Genomic DNA, 19746 nt, shown 5'->3' on the forward strand with positions numbered 1-19746 from the left:
GTACCAACTCCGCCAGATATGGGGGACCTTTTACAAACACGGAGGAAAGGCTGGCCGTTTACTGGCCCACCAGCTGAGAAAGCAGGCAGTGACGAGGGAAATAGCGCAGGTAAAAGATAGCAGAGGCAGACTGGTAGCGGAAATAAAAGAGGTTAACCGGGCATGTGAGACCTTCTACCGAGGGCGATACACCTCCGAGCCCCCCGACACGGATGTGGGGTTGAAGCATTTCCTCAACGGATTGGAAATGCCAATTATGATTTGATTTGATTTATTATTGTCACATGTATTAGTATACAGTGAAAAGTATTGTTTCTTGCATGTTGCACAAACAATGCGTACCATACATAGGGAAGGAAGGAGAGACTGCAGAATATAATGTTACAGATATAGCAAGCTTTAGAGAAAAGATCAACTTAATACGAGGTAGGTCTATTCAAAAGTCTAATGGCAGTAGGGAAGAAGCTGCTCTTGAGTCGGGTGGTACGTGACCTCAAACTTTGGTATCTTTTTCCTGACGGAAGAAGGTGGAAGAGAGTATGTCCGGGGTGCATGGGGTCCCTAATTATGCTGGCTGCCTTTCTGAGGCAGCGGGAATTATAGATAGAGTCGATGGATGGGAGGCTGGTTTGCGTGATGGATTGGGCTACATTCACGACCTTTTGTAGTTTCCTGCGGTCTTGGGCAGAGCAGAATCCATACAAAGCTGTGATACAACCAGAAAGAATGCTTTCTATGGTGCATCTGTAGAAGTTTAAAAAAAAATAATTTTTATTGGAATTTTTTACAGAAAATATAAAAATATAAGAAGTAATAATATGCAACTAACTGCCCCATAACACCCACAAATCCCCCCAAACCGTAACATCACATGTATCACACTCCCCCCACCCCCACAAGAAAACTTAACCATAAATTTAAATTAAATAAATCAAATTTAAATAAAATAAACAAACATAGTCATCGTGGTCCCCCCCCCCCCCCCCCCCCCCCCCCCCCCCCCCCCCCCCCCCCCCCCCCCCCCCCCCCCCCCCCCCCCCCCCCCCCCCCCCGGGTTGCTGCTGCTATTGTCCCAGTACCCTATCGTTGAGCCAGAAAGTCGAGGAAAGGTTGCCACCGCTTAAAGAACCCTTGTACCGATCCTCTCAGGGCGAATTTGACCTTCTCTAGCTTAATGAAGCCCGCCATGTCATTGATCCAGGTCTCCACGCTTGGGGGCCTCGCGTCCTTCCATTGTAGCAAAATCCTTCGCCGGGCTACTAGGGACACAAAGGCCAGCACACCGGCCTCTTTCGCCTCCTGCACTCCCGGCTCCATCCCAACCCCAAAGATCGCGAGTCCCCACCCTGGCTTGACCCTGGATCCCACTACCCTCGACACCGTCCTCGCCACCCCCTTCCAGAACTCCTCCAGTGCCGGGCATGCCCAGAACATATGGGCATGGTTCGCTGGACTCCCCGAGCACCTGACACACCTATCTTCACCCCCAAAGAACCTACTCATCCTCGTCCCAGTCATGTGGGCCCAATGCAGCACCTTGAATTGAATGAGGCTAAGCCGCGCACACGAGGAGGAAGAATTTACCCTCTCCAGGGCATCAGCCCATGTCCCGTCTTCGATCTGTTCCCCCAGTTCCCCCTCCCACTTCGTTTTCAGCTCCTCTACTGACGCCTCTTCCACCTCCTGCATAAGCTTGTAGATATCGGATATCTTCCCATCCCTGACCCAGACCCCCGAAAGCACCCTGTCACTCACCCCCCTCGCGGGGAGCGCAGGGAATCCCTCTACCTGCCGTCTAGCAAATGCCTTTACCTGCAGATATCTAACCATGTTTCCCGGAGGGAGCCCAAATTTCTCCTCCAACTCCCCCAGGCTCGCAAACCTTCCGTCGATAAACAGGTCCCTCAGCTGTCTAATGCCCGCTCTGTACCATCCCTGAAATCCCCCATCCATGTTCCCCGGGACGAACCTATGGTTCCCCCTTAACGGAGCCTCCATCGAGCCCCCCACTTCTCCCCTATGTCGCCTCCACTGCCCCCAGATCTTGAGGGTAGCCGCCACCACCGGACTCGTAGTATACCTCGTGGGAGGGAGCGGCCACGGCGCCGTTACCAGGGCCCCCAGGCTTGTATCCCCACAGGACGCTCTCTCCATCCGTTTCCATGTTGCCCCCTCCCCCTCCATCACCCACTTACGCACCATCGACACGTTGGCCGCCCAGTAGTACCCCGAGAGGTTCGGCAACGCCAGCCCCCCCCCAATCTCTACCCCGCTCCAAGAAGACCCTCTTCACCCTCAGGGTGCCATGCGCCCAAACAAATCCCATGATGCTGCTGGTCACCCTTTTAAAAAAGGCCTTAGGGATAAAGATGGGCAAGCACTGGAAGAGGAACAAGAACCTCGGGAGAACCGTCATTTTGACGGATTGCACTCTGCCCGCCAGCGATAGCGGCACCATGTCCCACCTTTTAAATTCCTCCTCCATCTGCTCCACTAGTCTGGTGAAGTTAAGCTTATGGAGAGCCCCCCAACTCCTGGCCACCTGCACCCCCAGGTACCTGAAACTCTTCACTGCCCTCCTGAAAGGGAGCCTCCCAATTCCCTCCTCTTGATCTCCCGGGTGCACTACAAATACCTCGCTCTTTCCTAAATTTAGCTTATACCCCGAGAAGCCCCCAAATTCCGCTAACAGCTCCATCACCCCCGGCATTCCCCCCTCTGGGTCCGCCACATGTAACAGCAGGTCGTCCGCGTACAGCGATACCCGGTGCTCCTCCCCACCCCGCACCAGACCCTTCCATTTCCCTGACTCCCTCAACGCCATGGCCAGCGGTTCAATCGCCAGTGCAAAGAGCAGGGGGGACAGGGGACACCCCTGCCTGGTCCCACGATAGAGCCTAAAGTACTCCGATCTCCTTCCATTTGTGACTACACTCGCCATCGGAGCTGCGTAAAGCAGCCTCACCCATTTGATGAATCCCCTCCCAAATCCAAACCTCTCCAGCACCTCCCACAGGTACCCCCACTCAACTCTATCAAACGCTTTCTCTGCGTCCAGCGCCACCACTATCTCCGCCTCCCCCTCCACTGCCGGCATCATGATAACATTGAGCAGTCTCCGCACATTTGTGTTGAGCTGCCGCCCCTTGACAAATCCTGTCTGATCTTCGTGAATCACCTCTGGCACACAATCCTCTATCCTGGAGGCCAGGATCTTCGCCAGCAACTTAGCGTCTACGTTAAGGAGCGAGATAGGCCTATATGATCCACACTGCAAGGGGTCCTTATCCCGTTTTAGGATCAAAGAGATCAGTGCTCGCGACATCGTCGGGGGCAAAGCCCCCCCCTCCCATGCCTCATTGAAGGCTCGCACCAACAGGGGACCCACCAGGTCCGCATATTTTTTGTAAAATTCTGCCGGGAACCCGGCCGGCCCCGGGGCCTTACCTGACTGCATTTGTCCGATCCCCCTGACTAGCTCCTCCAACTCTTATCGGCGCCCCCAGCCCCTCTACCAGCCTCTCTTGAACCCTTGGGAAACATAGCCTGTTCATGAAGCTCTCCATCCCCTACTCCCCCTCGGAGGTTCCGACCGGTACAATCCCTCGTAAAAGTCCGTAAAGACCCCGTTTACTTCTGTCCCCTTCTGCACTATATTTCCACCCCCATCCTTCACTCCACCAATTTCCCTAGCCGCATCTCGCCTACAGAGCTGATGCGCCAACATCCTGCTCGCCTTCTCTCCATACTCATATACCGCTCCCTGCGCCCTCCTCCACTGTGTCTCCGCCTTTCTGTTGGTCAACAAGTCAAAATTGGCCTGCAAACTGCGCCGTTCTCCCAGCAACCCTTCCTCCGGTGCCTCCGCATATCTCCTGTCCACCTCCAGGAGCTCTCCCACCAGTCTCTCCCTCTCCTTCCTCTCCCTCCTTTCCCTGTGGGCCCGGATGGAGATCAGCTCCCCCCGGATCACTGCTTTCAGAGCCTCCCAGACCATCCCCACCTGGACCTCCCCCGTATCATTGGTATCCAGATACCCCTCAATGCTTCTCCGAACCCTCTTACACACCTCGTCCTCTGCCAGCATCCCCACATCCAGGCGCCAGAGCGGGCGCTGGTCCCGCGCCTCTCCCATCTCCAGATCAACCCAGTGCGAGACATGGTCCGAAATCGCTATGGCCGAGTACTCGGCATCCTGCACCCTCGGAATCAATCCCCTGCTCAGGACAAAAAAGTCTATCCGGGAATAAACCCTATGGACGTGAGAGAAGAAGGAATACTCCCGCGCTCTCGGTCTCCCAAACCTCCAGGGATCCACCCCTCCCATCTGGTCCATGTATCCCCTCAGCACTTTGGCCGCCGCCGGTCTCCTACCCGTCCTTGAACTGGACCGGTCCAGTGTGGGATCTAGCACTGTGTTAAAGTCTCCCCCCATGATCAGGCCCCCTGCCTCCAGGTCCGGGATGCGGCCCAACAATCGCCTCATGAAGCCAGCATCACCCCAATTCGGGGCATATACGTTCACCAGCACCACCTTCTCTCCCCTTCACCATGATATATCTGCCCTCCTTGTCCAACACCACCTCAGCCGCCTCAAACGCCACCCTCTTGCCCACCAGAATCGCCACCCCCGGTTCTTCGCGTCCAATCCTGAATGATAAACCTGCCCCACCCACCCCTTCCTCAGACAAACCTGGTCCACCACCTTCAGGTGGGTCTCCTGGAGCATAGCCACGTCCGACTTCAACCCCCTTAGATGGGAAAACACCCTGGTTCTCTTAACCGGCCCGTTCAGCCCCCTCACGTTCCAGGTAATCAGCCGGACCAGAGGGCAACCTGCCCCCCTCCCCCGCCGACTAGACATAGCTTGGCAGATGTTCGCCCCAGGCCAGCACACTCCGCTCGACCCGTTCCCCATGGCGATAACGCCTCTCCTCTTCCCCCCCCGGTTGAACCCGGCCCGCCGCTTAGCCACCTCCGCACTCCAGCCCTGGTAGATCCTCACTACCGAATTATCCCATTTACTGCTCCTCTCTTTCTTGGCCTAGCGCAGCACACACTCCCGGTCACTGAATCGGTGGAACCGCACCAGCACCGCCCTCGGGGGCTCACCTGCCTTGGACCTCTTGGCCATCACTCTGTGAGCTCCCTCAAGCTCCAGGGGCAAATGGAAGGACCCCGCTCCCATCAACGAGCTCAGCATCGTGGTCACATACGCCGGGAGATCCGACCCCTCCAGCCCCTCTGCCAGGCCCAGGATCCTCAGATTCTTTCGCCTTGTGCGAATGTCCAGCTCCTCCAAGCGGTCCTGCCACTTTTAATGAAGTGCCTCGTGCAACTCCACTTTCCCCATGAGGACCACGGCCTCCTCCTCCCTTTCAACAGCCTGCTGCTGCAACTCCCGAATAGACTCCGCCTGGATCCCAAGCAGCTTGTTTGTAGTTGCATTCATGGGGTCCAGCAGCTCAGCAAAACAACGTAGGAGTGAGGCCTGTTGCTCCTGCACCCACTTCCACCAGTCCTCGGGTGTTGCGCCGGCCGCCATTTTGTTTTCCTTCCCCCGTTTTTTTTGGGGAGTTGCTGCAGCCTTTTTCTTCGTCCCACTCCGGGTGAGCACCATATAGTGTGGGGCAAGTTCTTCCAGGCACCTTCCGCCACCTGGATGCGTAAAAACAGTGCCGTTTGGGGCCCTCAAAATGGCCCAAAAGTCCCTAAATAGCGGGAGCTGCCAAACGTGTGGCTTAGCTCCGCATAGCCGCAACCGGAATTGCATCTGTAGAAGTTGGTGAGAGGCGTAGGTGACATGCCAAATTTTCTTAGTCTTTTGAGAAAGTAGAGTAGTTGGTAGGCTTTCTTAACTATAGTGTCAGCATGGAGGGACCAGGACAGGTTGTTGGTGATCTGGACACCTACTGTACGTCTCATAGCCACAGGAAGGACTGAAAGCAATTATGCGGATCCTAAGAGAGTTCAGAACCTTTTCAGGTTACAAACTCAACCTGGGCAAAAGCGAGGCATTCCCAGTGAACCCAAACGGGGAGGGACTGAGCTGCTGGGCTCCCGTTTAAAATAGCCTCAAATTCTGATACCTGGGGATCCAGACAGCCAGAGACTGGACACAGATCCACAAGTGGAACCTGACCAGCCTGGTGGAGGAAGCCAATGTGTGTGGTGGGGGGCTGCAATATTCCCACTGGGCAGTAACAGCGGAAAGAGTGAGGGGATGGGTGCGCGAACACAACTCGGAGTGGGTGTGGATGGAGGAGGCCTCCTGCAAGGGAACGACCCTCCGGGCCCTGGCCACTCCCATCCCTCTTGACGAAATACACAGCTAGCCCAGTAGTAGCTGCCACACTGAAAACGTGGGGCCAGCTAAGACAGCACTTCAGGCTAACCAAGATGTCCTCCATAGCCCCCATCTGCGGAAACCGCAGATTTCCACCAGCCATGCTAGACACAACCTTTAAGAAATGGAGATAGGACAGAGGAACGCTGACAGTTAGGGACTTTTACATAGGGCACAGTCTAGCGACACTGAACAAGTTGACAGAGGAATGGGAATTGCTGACAGGACAGGAAACGAGACACTTACAAATATAACATTTCCTCCGCAGAGACAATAGGATGCCCCTGGGCCCCAGTGACCACACTATTAGAGGACCTGATTAATACGGACAGTAAGGAAGGGGAATTCTGTGGAAAGATATATGGACATCTACTCGACAGAGCCTGAACTCCACTGAGCGAGACCAGGCGGAAATGGGAGGATGAACTGGGGACAGAGGTGGGATGGGGACTCTGGAGCGAAGCACTGACCAGGGCCAACTTCACCTCCTCCTGCTCAAGGCTCAGCCTCATGTAGTTCAAAGTGGTGCACAGAGCGCACCTGACCAGAACCCGAATGAGCAGGTTCTTCCGGGAGGTGGAGGATAAATGTGAACGGTGCCAGAGGGGCCCGGCCAACCACACCCTTGTGTTCTGGGCTTGTCCCAAACTTGCTGGGCTCTGGACAGCCTTCTCTGAGACAATGTCCCAGGTTGTGGGGTGAGGGTGAAGCCATGCCCAAATGTGGCAATCTTCAGGATATCAGAGCAGCCAGAGCTACACATGGGGAAGAGGGCCGACACCCTAGCTTTCGCTTCCCTAATCTCACGCTGGAGAATCCTGCTCGGTTGGCGATCGGCAGCACCACCCACAGCTGCAGACTGGCTCGCTGACCTTTCCGAATTTCTCCACCTGGAGGAAATTGATTACGCCATTCGAGGGTCAGAGGAAGGCTTTCTTACTGGATGAGGGCAGTTTGTTGGCCCGTTCAAAAACCTGTTCGAGGACAACAACAGCCAGTAGAGAGGGAAACTGGAAGGATTAGAAAGGGGACAGAAAGAAACGCAAGGAGAAACGTTAGGGTCGCTCAACCGAGAGGGGAGGAGGATGGTTTGGGGAGGGGGGAGGGAGGAGAAAGGAAACAGAGAGCCTGAGAGGGACAAAGAGGAACAACACATAGGAAGGGGGGAGAGGGGGAGAAAGCCCCACCCATCCACAAAAAAGGACACGGCTAAAGCCGACTGAGGGAGAAAGGAAAGGGGGAACAAGGAGAAGGGGGAACACGCTCCCACAGACTAACCAGGGAGGGCATCAGGAGCGTGGTGGATGGGGGAAAGGGGGGAGAGGCTAGGGAAAGGGGTGCAGGGGGGGTGCGCGGGAGGACAGCCGAATTAGACGGCAATAATTTGTAAAGAAAGAAACGTAAGACAAAGCCTTTTTACACTATAATAAATGAAAATGAACGGCAATGTTCATAATTTTGAAAATGCCAATAAAAAGATTTTTAAAAAAACGATTGAATTGAAACCCACTTGAATCTTAAAGTGAAGATGCAGTTGTATATACTGTTGCAGGACATGCAGTTAAAGTGTGGCTCCAGGATTGCACAGGTTTCTCTAGCCTGTAACTATTGATTTTTTTTTTAGTTGTAACTTGCTTCTAGAATATACAAAATTAATAAATCATTATATTATCTCATTGTCTTGCATCTAAGTTGCAGGCTATCTCGAGGAATGTGTTAAGAAAAGGTTAACAGAAGCTGGCCATTTTGTTTTATTTTAACATTAGTGTCATTCCATTATTTTGTGTTTGAATTATTAAAGTAGCTTTTTGTTGTGCAATGTTTTATCTTTCTGGCAAGCATTTTTTTTTTCCATACACAAACAGCGAACGCTGAAAAACTCAGCAGGTCTGGTAGTACTGCCGTGTCCACCATCTACAAAATGCACTGCAGTAACTCGCCAACGTTCCTTTGGCAGCACCTTCCAAACCCACGTCCACTACCATTTAGAAGCCAAGAGCAGTAGATACATGGAAACTCCACCACCTGAAGGTTGCACTCCCAATCACTCACCACCCCGACTTGGAAATATATCGTCGTTTCTTCACTGTCGCTGGGTCAAAATCCTGGAACTCTCTCCCGATCAGCACTGTGGGTGGACCTACACCTCGGGGACTGCAACGGTTCAAGAAGGGGCAGCAAGTAGGGGCAGCACGGTAGCATGGTGGTTAGCATAAATGCTTCACAGCTCCAGGGTCCCAGGTTCGATTCCCGGCTGGGTCACTGTCTGTGTGGAGTCTGCACGTCCTCCCCGTGTGTGCGTGGGTTTCCTCCGGGTGCTCCGGTTTCCTCCCACAGTCCAAAGATGTGCGGATTAGGTGGATTGGCCATGCTAAATTGCCCGTAGTGTCCTAAAAAGTAAGGTTAAGGGGTGGGGGGTTGTTGGGTTACGGGTATAGGGTGGATACGTGGGTTTGAGTAGGGTGATCATGGCTCGGCACAACATCGAGGGCCGAAGGGCCTGTTCTGTGCTGTACTGTTCTATGTTCCATGTTCTAAGGCAACTCCCCACCCCCTTCTGTAGGGCAACTAGGGATGGGCAATAAATGCTGGCCTAACCAGCGACACCCACATCCTGCGAATTAATTTTGTTTTTAAACCTGTAGGGAATGAAAACAGAGTTAACATTTTGGGTTGGTATGACTTCTTCAAAACTAAAGAGAGGGAGAAATGTGTTGGATTATATACTGTATGAAAGCGGGTGGAGCAGCTAGACAGAAAGGTCAGTGATTAGTGGGATCTCAGAGAGTTTGCAACAAAGATGTAGCAAAACCTAAGAACACGTGACAGATGGCCCGGTGGGGGAGGGGAGAAGAGGGTTTTTGCATTGGGACAAAAAATGTTTGAGATATCAAAAAAAGGGGATTAAGATGGAGGAGAAAGGTCACAGTGTAAAGTTGAGGTCACAGTATAAAGGTGAGGTCACAGTGTAAAGGTGAACTTAGTGGGTGAGGAGAAGATGTGTTTTGTGGTGGCATCATGCTGGAGTTGGCAGAAATGGCGGAAAATGATCCTTTGAGTGTTGAGGCTGATGGGGCCTCACGGTAGCATGGTAGTTAGCATCAATGCTTCACAGCTCCAGGGTCCCAGGTTCGATTCCCGGCTGGGTCACTGTCTGTGTGGAGTCTGCACGTCCTCCCTGTGTGTGCGTGGGTTTCCTCCGGGTGCTCCGGTTTCCTCCCACAGTCCAAAGATGTGCGGGTTAGGTGGATTGGCCATGCTAAAATTGCCCGTAGTGTAAGGTTAATGGGGGGATTGTTGGGTTACGGGTATGTGGGTTTAAGTAGGGTGATCATTGCTCGGCACAACATTGAGGGCCGAAGGGCCTGTTCTGTGCTGTACTGTTCTAAAAAAAAATGGCATCTGTCTGATGATGTCACCTTTGAAAATGGCACTTCTGACATGAATGCCTCTTCACTAAACTGAGGTTTCACCCCCCGCATGGTTGACAGCGTAGTCAACTGAATTTGACCCATTTCCTGCACCTCTTCCCTCACCCCTTCACTTCCCTTCCCTTCCCTCTCAGAACCATGATATGATCTCCCGTGTCCTCACTTTCCACCCCCTCTTGTACAGTATTTAATCAGCTGTGAAGAAGACTCATACAGACTCTTTCTCTCCCTTCAGATGCTGCCAGAACTGCACACTATGTTTTTATTTCAGATTGGGGCATCAGCAGTATTTTGCTTTTACTTTTCCTTTCATAGTCTTGCAGTTAGTACATGCTTTTATATTGTACTGCTGTACAGAATGCTGTGATATAGTCAGAATTTATATCATTAAGACAACCTAATTTCTAAAACAATCAATGGAGAGCCCAAATAAATAGCAAACACCTTAAGTTGTATGTTGAATCTGATTTTCTCCACATTCCAAGAAAAAGAAATGTATGTTAATCTTGAATAACACGGTACTTAGTTACGTATTACGGGTGCAATTCAGAGGCCTCGCCGCACCCGATTTGCGATGGATGAAACATCTTTCGAGATCCAATGTGAGATGTCGCGATCTGGATCTCACCCTCACTGGGTGTGATCCCGCATGTACGGCTAATTTAAATATACGTTCTTCGGATTCACCCAGCGCCTGGGACTCAATGGCTATGCCTTGGAGACCTCATCGGAGTGTCGTTTAGTACTGGTCCACACAAACATGGCACCAAGGGCAATCTCGCAGGCCATTGGAAACCCCGCGTGGTCTGGGACAGGACAGGGTGGCACCCTGGCTCTCCCTCTGGCACCCAGGCACCTTGGCACTGCCAGCCTGGCACTCTGGCCGTGCCCGCCACACGAGTACTCTGGTAGTGCCACTCTGGACTGCCAGGGTGCTTGGTTGGCACTGCCAAGGGTCAGGCCCAGGCCCTGGGAGGAGGGGGCGGATGCTTACCAGGTAGAGGGGAAGTTCCCGGAGGCCTCCCAAAGGTCGGGGGTGAGGTGGGGGGTCAAAAAAGGATGGCCTTAAAGTGGGGGGAGGAGAGGGGGAGATTGGGTCAACCTTCCACAATGGCACCCTGATCTAATACTCTTAACAAACAACAATAATTTCTAGTACCTTGTATTTAATATATATAGCATTCCTTAACTAATTGCATTATTGTTATGTGATTCTATAATTTTCAAAATGCTTTGCATTATGTGGTAAAAGCAAATGTCCTAATCCTTTCTGACATATGGTAAGAGCATGAACGAGTCGATGAGATTTTGCTAACACCGTTTATATTCACAGGTTAAGCAGGATCAAATAATGCTAAAACTGCATGGATTGTTCTGTGCCATTATAATTGCTTGTACATTGCAGAAGAATATGTTCCATCTAGCTCATATACAAGATGCTTTATGTAGTGTGTCTGACATCTACAAAATGATATAGCATGCTTTTAATAAATTATGGAGCAAATATTGATTCTGTTTGTTTATTTGTCTATAGGTTCTAGAAATTTGTCCCAAGGATATGCGAGCAGACATTTGTGTCCACTTAAACCGCAAAGTCTTCAAAGAACACCCAGCATTTAGACTTGCAAGTGATGGCTGTCTCCGAGCTCTGGCAATAGAGTTTCAAACCACACATAGTGCTCCAGGAGATTTAATTTACCATGCAGGCGAAAGTGTGGACAACCTTTGCTTTGTGGTTTCTGGGTCCTTGGAAGTAATACAAGATGAAGAAGTTGTTGCTATCCTAGGTAAAACTTAAAAACATGCTGTATTGATTACGGTTACTTTTGTCGATGATAGACTGACATTTGGGCTACTTAGAGGTCAGACAGCTGGTAACTTATCCGCTTTCAAGCATTCATGATGCTATGCAATATGGAAACTATAAGCATCTAAAAATACCTAAAAGTATAATTGTTGGTTGGCTTGATTGTCAGGCTGACAACATATTATATAATGTACCAATTGAATTTGCATTGAACTGAAATATTTGCTAATGATATCATAGCACACCATTGACATTTTCAAAACATTTAAAAAATATTATGCAGGTCATAATTCTGGAAAGTATGAGTGACCTTAATTAGGGAAGCTTGAAAGGTGAGAACCATATATATAGGGAAAAAAACTGCTTTCAACAATGCTTTTCATAAACTCAAGATGTTGTATCTTGCTTTACAGTCAATTAAATATTTTTGAAGTGTAGACTCTAGTCATTTAGGAAAAATTACGACCAATTTATGCATTACCTCCTTCCAGAAACAGAAATGAAATACTCATCAGTTACCTGTTTTAGATATTAGTTGAGAATGGATATTGACCAGGAAAATGGGTGGACTCCCCTGTGTCGTGTTGTTCACCCTGGGGTAACACGGATTGCACACGATGCAATTAACTGATCAAGTATACACCAAACAAAGGCGTTGGTTCAATATGAGATTTATTGAACTCGAGTAACGAAACACACAGCTGCCTGTGGGTTGACTCTCTACTACCCTAAGCAACTAAAGCTAACTATCTAGACCAGGCTAGCTCTGATCCTGGTGTTGGAGGTGCTGAATGATTTGTACACCCTGACTATTGCTATAGCTGTCACCAGTGGAAAGAGGCAGAGTGCTGATGCCTCGTGTGTTTTATAGGTGTAAGTCCCCCTCTGGTGTCCTGTCTTGTGATTGGTCGTGTTCTTTTCTGCATATTGATTGGCTCACCTGGGTGTCTGTCACTGCCTGCTTTTACCTCATGATGTGCATGGGTGCATATTATGACACCCTGTTTTGAATAATGTCATGGGCTCCTTTAAATCCATCTGAGAGGGCCTCAATGTAACATCTTATTAGTTAGACTCTTAAGTTCTGGTTTAAGCCTTGGATTTTATGTGAGTTTGCGAGGCAAGTTCTACTTAACACAAAAAGTTGGATTCCCTTTATTTTACAAAAATGGATACATTTTAGAAGATTATATCAACATCCATAAATTTAGGGACTTCCGGTGGCGGCTATGAGGGAGTAGGTTGCACATTTGGTGTCTCCCGTTTCGGTCGGACTTTTGGACCTTTTCCCCTGACTTTTTTGCGCTTTTGAGCCGGAACTGGAAAGCAACGTACTCAGGCACAGGACCCATACAGAATTGTATGGACCTAAGAAGCCGGAGGGACCGTAAACAGCAGAAGAAGTGGTCGAGTAAGGGCACAGTGGAGGCTGTGAGAGAGACCAGCATGGCTGGTGTTCAGAGCAAGGAGCCGACAGCCCAGCCCACAATGGAGCAGCTGCTGCAGACTATGCAGGAAGGCTTTTTGGCTTTGAAGCGTGACAACTTGGAGCCGCTTCAGAAGTCGATTGATCGGATGGGAAAAAGGCTGGATGATCAGGCTGAGAAGCTCCAGCAGTTGGAGAAGTCAGTGCAGGAGCAGGCTGACTTTCAAACTGTGGGGAATGTGGAGATTCGGAGGCTGAGGGACCAGCAAAAAGTGCTTCTGGAAAGGCTGGTGGATCTGGACAACAGATCTCACTGGCAAAACGTGAGAATCGTGTGCCTCCCTGAGGGGGCAGAGGGGCTAGACGCTGCCCCATATGTGGAGGGTATGTTTCAGAAGTTGCTGGGGAACGAGGTGTTCTCGCGCCCGCCGCTGGTGGACAGGGTACACAGAGTGCAGGTGAGGCAGCCGCGACAAGGGGGTCCCCCAAGAGCGATGGTGGTACACTTTCACAGGTACCTGGACAAGGAACGGGTGCTGCAATGGGCAAAGAGCACACAAAGCTGTATTTGGGACAATATCACCCTGCGTGTGTACCAGGATTTGAGCGCTGAGGTGGCCAGGAGGAGTGGAGGCTACAGGCTGGTGAAGGAGATACTGTATAAAAACAAGGTGAAATTCGGGCTGCTTTTTCCGGCGAGGAACCCGAAGGTGTGATGGACTTCGTTAAGAAGCAAGGGCTGGCCCTGAGCTGAGGACGTTTGGACTCATGTTAGAGCTTTTAAGTATATGTGGTGTCTCTCCCGTTTTGGGATGTATCTTTTTTTTCTTGTTTCTGCGTGCTTTTTGCGTGGTTTTCCTGAATGTTTCCTGTTTGGGCTCTTTGCTTAGTTGGAGTTTGGCTGGTGGGGAATTAATAACGAAAACAGTTAAAAGGGTTGGGTTAAAATGGATGCTTCAGGGGAACTTCGTGCAATTTTTTTCTGTGTCTGTATGGGTAGGACTGAAGAGTGCCTGTTATTTCTTATCTTTTTTTCTTGTTTAACTTGAATTGTGCTATTGTGGGGGTTGTTTATGACTTGTATAAAGTGTTTGCTTCAGTAGGGCTGATCTGGGGAAGTGGTGTGGAGATCGGGGGGGGCGGAGGGGGGGGGGGGGGGGGGGGGGACTGGGAACAATGGGTGGGAGATGGGCTGGTGCCGAGGCTGGGAGCCCCAGGCTAGCTGAGTGCAGCTAGTCAACGGGAGCCGAGGTGGGGGGTGTCCATATACTTAGATTAGAGCAGGGGTTAGGTGATAGGATGGTGTTGCTGGGGGGAGGGGGGGGGAGTTGTTCTGTTGACGGGTATGGAAACTGGACATGGTAACAGTGAGGAGGTCATGTGTGGACCTGGCCAGGAGACGGGCCAGAGGAAGCGCGACACATGGCTGGGGGGCTGGCCAAGGAAAGGGGATGGCTGATCGGCAAAGGGGGGGGGAAAGTGCCCACCAACTAGGCTGATCCCCTGAAATGTTAGAGGGTTAAACGGGCCAGTGAAGAGGGTGCGTGTGTTTCCGCATCTGCGGGTTCTGAAGGCGGACATAGTCATGCTGCAGGAGACGCACCTGAAAGTGGCAGACCAGGTTAGGTTAAGGAAGGGCTGGGTCAGTCAGGTTTTTCACTTGGGGCTTGATTCTAAGACGAGGGGGGTTGCGATCCTGATTAATAAAAGGGTACAAATTCAATCGTGGATGGGGATGGCAGGTTCGTTATGGTGAGGGGTAAGCTCGAAGGGGTGAGAGTAGTCCTGGGCAGTGTGTATGCCCCTAATTGGGACGATGTGGATTTTATTAGGAGGATGTTAGGGAAGATCCCCGACTTGGACTCGCGTAAGTTGATCATGGGCGGGGACTTTAATACAGTCCTGGACCCGAGCCTCGACCCGTCATGCTCAAGAACAGGCAGGTTGCCAGCGATGGCAAAGGAACTGAGAGGGTTCATGGAGCAAATGGGGGGAGCAGATCCATGGAGATTCAGCTGGCCGATGGCGAGGGAGTTCTCGTATTACTCCCACGTCCACAAGGTGCATTCCCGAATTGACTACTTTGTGGTGAGTAGGGACCTGCTGGCCGGAATGGTGGGGGCAGAATATTCGGCAATTGCCATATCGGAACATGCTCCGCACTGGGTAGACCTGCAGTTTTGTAAGGACAGGTTTCAGCACCCACCATGGAGGCTGGAAGTTGGACTACTCGCGGGCGAGGTGGTGTGTGAGAGGCTGAGGAAATGCATGCAGAATTACCTGCAGGTGAACGATACTGGAGAAGTCTCGGCAGCGGTGCTCTGGGAGGCACTGAAGGTAGTGGTGAGAGGGGAACTGATTTCAATCCGGGCATACAGGGACAGGACGGATAGGGCAGAGACTGACCGACTGATTAAGGAAATTCTACGGACGGACAGGAGTTACGTGGAATTCCCAAGGCCAGAGTTACTCAGGAAATGACAGAGGCTGCAGGCCGAATTTGGGGTGCTGACTACAGGCAAGGCTGTAGAGCAGTTTAGAAAGGTAAAAGGCGCGATTTATGAGCATGGGGAGAAGGCCAGTAGAATGCTTGCACAGCAACTGAGGAAGAGGGACGCGGCTACGGAAATAGGGAGGGTAGTGGATGGGGAAGGTAATCTAGTGGGTGATCCAGCAGGGCTGAACAAGGTCTTTAGGGACTTCTATAGGAAGCTGGGCACTTCGGAACTACCCGGGGGACCAGGGGGAGATGAGGTGATTCCTTGATGGACTGACCTTCCCAAGAGTGGGGAGGGAGTTGCTGGACGGACTGGGGGCCCTGGTCAGGATCGAAGAGGTTGGGGGGCTTGAAGGTCATGCAGTCGGGTAAAGCCCCGGGGCCAGACGAGTATCCGGTGGAGTTTTATTAAAAAATTGCCGGGATAGTGGGGCCAGTGCTGGTCAGGGTCTTTAACGAGGCAAGAGACAGAGGGAGTTTACCCCTGTTGCAGGCCACCATCTTACTCATTCTGAAATGGGATAAGGACCCGGAGGCCTGTGGGTCATAAAGGCCGATCTCTTTGATCAACGTAGACGCCAAGTTACTGGCCAAGATTTTGGCGACCAGAATTGAGGACTGTACCAGATGTAATTGTGGAGGACCAAACCGGGTTTGTAAAGGGGAGGCAGCTCAACGTGATTATGATGCCCCTGGAGAGTAGGGAGGTAGAGATAGTGGTAGCCATGGATGCTGAAAAGGCTTTTGACCAGGTCGAGTGGGACTATTTGTGGGAGGTACTAGGGCAGTTCAGGTTCGGGGTGGGGTTCATCGACTGGGTTAGGCTATTGTATCAGGCCCCGGAGGTGAGTGTAAGGACGAACAGGACGATATCGGACTACTTTAGACTGCACCGTGGGACAAGCCAGGGCTGCCCTCTCTCCCCACTGCTGTTTGCGCTGGCCATAGAGCAACTGCACCGAGAGCTTCCAGGGGCTGGAAAGGCTGATCCAGGGGGGGAGTGGAACATAGAGTCTTGTTATACGCGGATGATCTGCTGTTATATGTATCGGACCCAATGGTGGGGATGGACGGTATTATGGCAACCCTGAGGGAATTTGGCCGGTTCTCAGGATATAAATTGAACATGGCTAAGAGTTAGTTGTTTGTAATTCAGGCGAGGGGGCAGGAGAGTAGGTTAAAGGGGTTACTGTTCAGGCTAGTGGGGGAGAGTTTCCGATATTTGGGATTCAGGTGGCACAGGACTGGGGCAGGTTGCATAAGCTCAACCTGTCCCGACTGATGGAACGAGTGAGGGAGGAGATCCAGAGGTGGGATGCGCTCCCGCTGTCATTGGCGGGGAGGGTGCAGACTGTTAAGATGACGATTCTCCCGCGGTTCTTGTTTGTTTTTCAATGTCTTCCCATCTTTATCCCGCGGTCCTTCTTTAAGAGGCTGAATACAATTATTCTGGGATTTGTATGGTCGGGTGAAGAGGGAGGAAAGGAGGAAAGCACTTGAAAGGAGCAGAGGAGAAGGGGAGCTGGATTTGCCGAACTTCAGCAACTATTACTGGGCGGCCAACATAGCGATGATAAGGAAATGGATGGTGGGTGCGGGGTCGGTTTGGGAGTGGATGGAAGCTGCTTCATGCAGGGGCACTAGCTTAGCAGCCCTGGACACGCCGCCTCTGCCGCTTCCGCCGGTACCAGCCCGATAGTGGTGGCGGCTCTTCGGATCTGGGGCCACTGGAGGAGGCATGTAGGGGAGGTAAGAGCATTGGTGTGGACCCTAATCTGCGGCAACCACCGATTTGCCCCGGGGAACATGGACAGGGGGGGGGGGGGATCGACTGTGGAGGAGGGCGGGGATTATGAGGATGGGGGATCTGTTCCTGGAAGGGAGCTTTCCGAGCATGAGGGCGTTGGAGGAGAAGTTTGGGCTGGCGAGAGGGAACGACTTTAGATACTTGCAGGTGAGGGATTTTGTACGCGGACTGGTGCCGTCCTTCCCACGTCCCCCACCGAAAGAGAGGCAGGACAGAGTTGTTTCTCAGGGAGAGGTGGGAGAGGGTAGAGTTTTAGATGTCTACAAGGAGCTAAAGAGAGCTGAGGATACACAGACTGAGGACCTGAAGCTTAAGTGGGAGGAGGAGCCCGGGGGGGAGCTGGAGGACGGTATGCGGGCAGAAGCCCTGAGCAGAGTAAACACAACTGCAACATGCGCCAGGCTCAGCCTGATCCAGTTTAAGGTCGTGCACCGGGCCCACATGACGGTGGCCCGGATGAGCAGATTCTTCGGCTAGCACGATGCTTCGTGCTAGATGTGCCGGAGGGCCGGCTAACCATGTACACATGTTCTGGTCGTGCCCTAAACTCAGGGGGTATTGGCAGGGATTCGCAGATGTCATGTCCTGGATATTGAAAACTGGGGTGGTAATGAGCCCGGAGGTAGCAATCTTTGGGGTTTCGGAGGACCCGGGAGTCCAGGAAGAGAGAGAGGCCGGCGTTTTGGCCTTTGCTTCCCTGGTAGCCCAGCGACAAATACTGTTAGCATGGAGGGACTCAAAGCCCCTGAGGGCTGAGGTATGGCTATCGGACATGGCGAGCTTTCTTGGCCTAGAGAAAGTCAAGTTCGCCCTGAGAGGTTCGCTATTAGGGTTCGCCCGAAGGTGGCAGCCATTTATTGACTTCTTCACAGAGGAGTAAGCGTCAGCAGGGGGGGGTGGGCAAGAGTAGAGTAGGGGGATATTGAGGCAGGTCCATGCGTGAACAGAGCCATGGTTTGCACTATGTTTAATTTGTAATTTTTGTCTTGACTTTTTTTTGTCCTGTACAATGTCACTTTTTCTATATGCCTAAAATACCTCAATAAAATGGTTTGTTAAAAAAAAATCCATAAACTTAGCAATCATCACTAAGTGATAAACTTAGTGAAGTGGCTATGTATGTATTAAACTTAATCAAGAGGAACAGTAGATTTGCAGGTAGGTAGAAGCTAAGCAGAATCGTGTGAATATTTGAAGCTCATACTGGGTTATGTTTGACCGATACATGTGCAAAGATTGAAAGCTCCCTGAAAGCAGATGTGCTAAATAAAGGTAGCAAGAAAGAGCAACAATGGGAATGGTAGCATTTCTTGGTATTTAGGATAGATGACAAAATTCACATGCTTCTTTCTGACTCAGAATTTTATGATCTATCTGTCTCATTCAAACTGATACAATAGCCCACAAAATGTAACATAATGGGTGTGATCTTGAGCCCACACTCGTCATTTGTGGGATCGGCTACGCGGACGGAAAATCTTGCAAGAATTGATAAAAAATGATTCTCGCCGGAGAGATCGTGTTTCCTGATTTTCCCGGCCCTCGCTGGCAACGTTATGGGTGTGAACCTCATTTTGATACAATTGAATGGATTTAAATGTTATTCGTGGCCCCCCAACAAATGATCTCTCCGCACTAAATATTCATATGTCAGCGAGGTTTGCAATAGGTTTTTCAAGACATAAGGCAGTCGAGGAGCGCAGAGGTAACTATAGCCCCTGGGGGAGTAGATGGACTGGCAGTGCCAACCTGTGCCGGTGGTGGGACCTTATGGGAGCAACATGGGGCGAGAGCATTGATGTGTGATGTGGGGAGAATGGCAGATATACTTCTGCGGTATTGTTGGGGGTAGGGGGTTCAATGCCAGCGGTGGATGTTGGGGTTTGAACGCCATGCAGGATTGTCAAGGGTGGGGATGTGGGAGGGAGCGGAACGCCATTCGTGATTGTTGGGGTGGGGGGTATGGGAGGGAGCAGAACGCTGTCAAGGATTGAGGGGAGTTGGCCTCGCTCCGCCCACTCAGAATGACCACGTAAACCATGCCCACTCATTTTTTCTTGAAAGAGGCTCAAGATTTGGCAGGAAAACTGATTTGCGCAACTGGAGTTACATGCCAGTTGTCAGTGTGAGCCAAATTCTTTTCCAAATGCTGGTAAGATTCTGCCCGATGATATTAAGGGGCAGTGATATGTAGATAGCTAAATAAATGTAAAACGATTGAATGCTTTGAGGATTGCAGGAACTTGCTGCATCAGTTATTTTGTTAACTGAATAATTTTGTTACCATACAAGACAAATGCAATTTCAATTATTTCCCATAAATTGGCCTTTGCAATATGTGTGCAATATAGCAAAAGACAGCTTATCTTCCATCTTATTATGACAAATACAATATAAGTATTCAATATTATTAGGATTTTAAGCAGGGATAT

General features: G+C 51.0%; 1 protein-coding gene across 3 annotated transcripts in view; it reads left to right on the top strand.

Annotated features, from left to right (window-relative positions):
- The window catches only part of kcnh1a (potassium voltage-gated channel, subfamily H (eag-related), member 1a), a 415016-nt gene that overhangs the window by 154995 nt on the left and 240275 nt on the right, over positions 1–19746 (top strand). For all 3 annotated transcript variants that reach the window (XM_038812190.1, XM_038812179.1, XM_038812184.1), the window contains one exon: positions 11312–11564. In XM_038812190.1, the coding sequence (XP_038668118.1) occupies positions 11312–11564 (253 nt within the window). The remainder of the gene's footprint in view (positions 1–11311; positions 11565–19746) is intronic.

The sequence above is a fragment of the Scyliorhinus canicula genome, chromosome 1, assembly GCF_902713615.1.
Source record: "Scyliorhinus canicula chromosome 1, sScyCan1.1, whole genome shotgun sequence".
Lineage (NCBI taxonomy): Eukaryota > Metazoa > Chordata > Chondrichthyes > Carcharhiniformes > Scyliorhinidae > Scyliorhinus > Scyliorhinus canicula.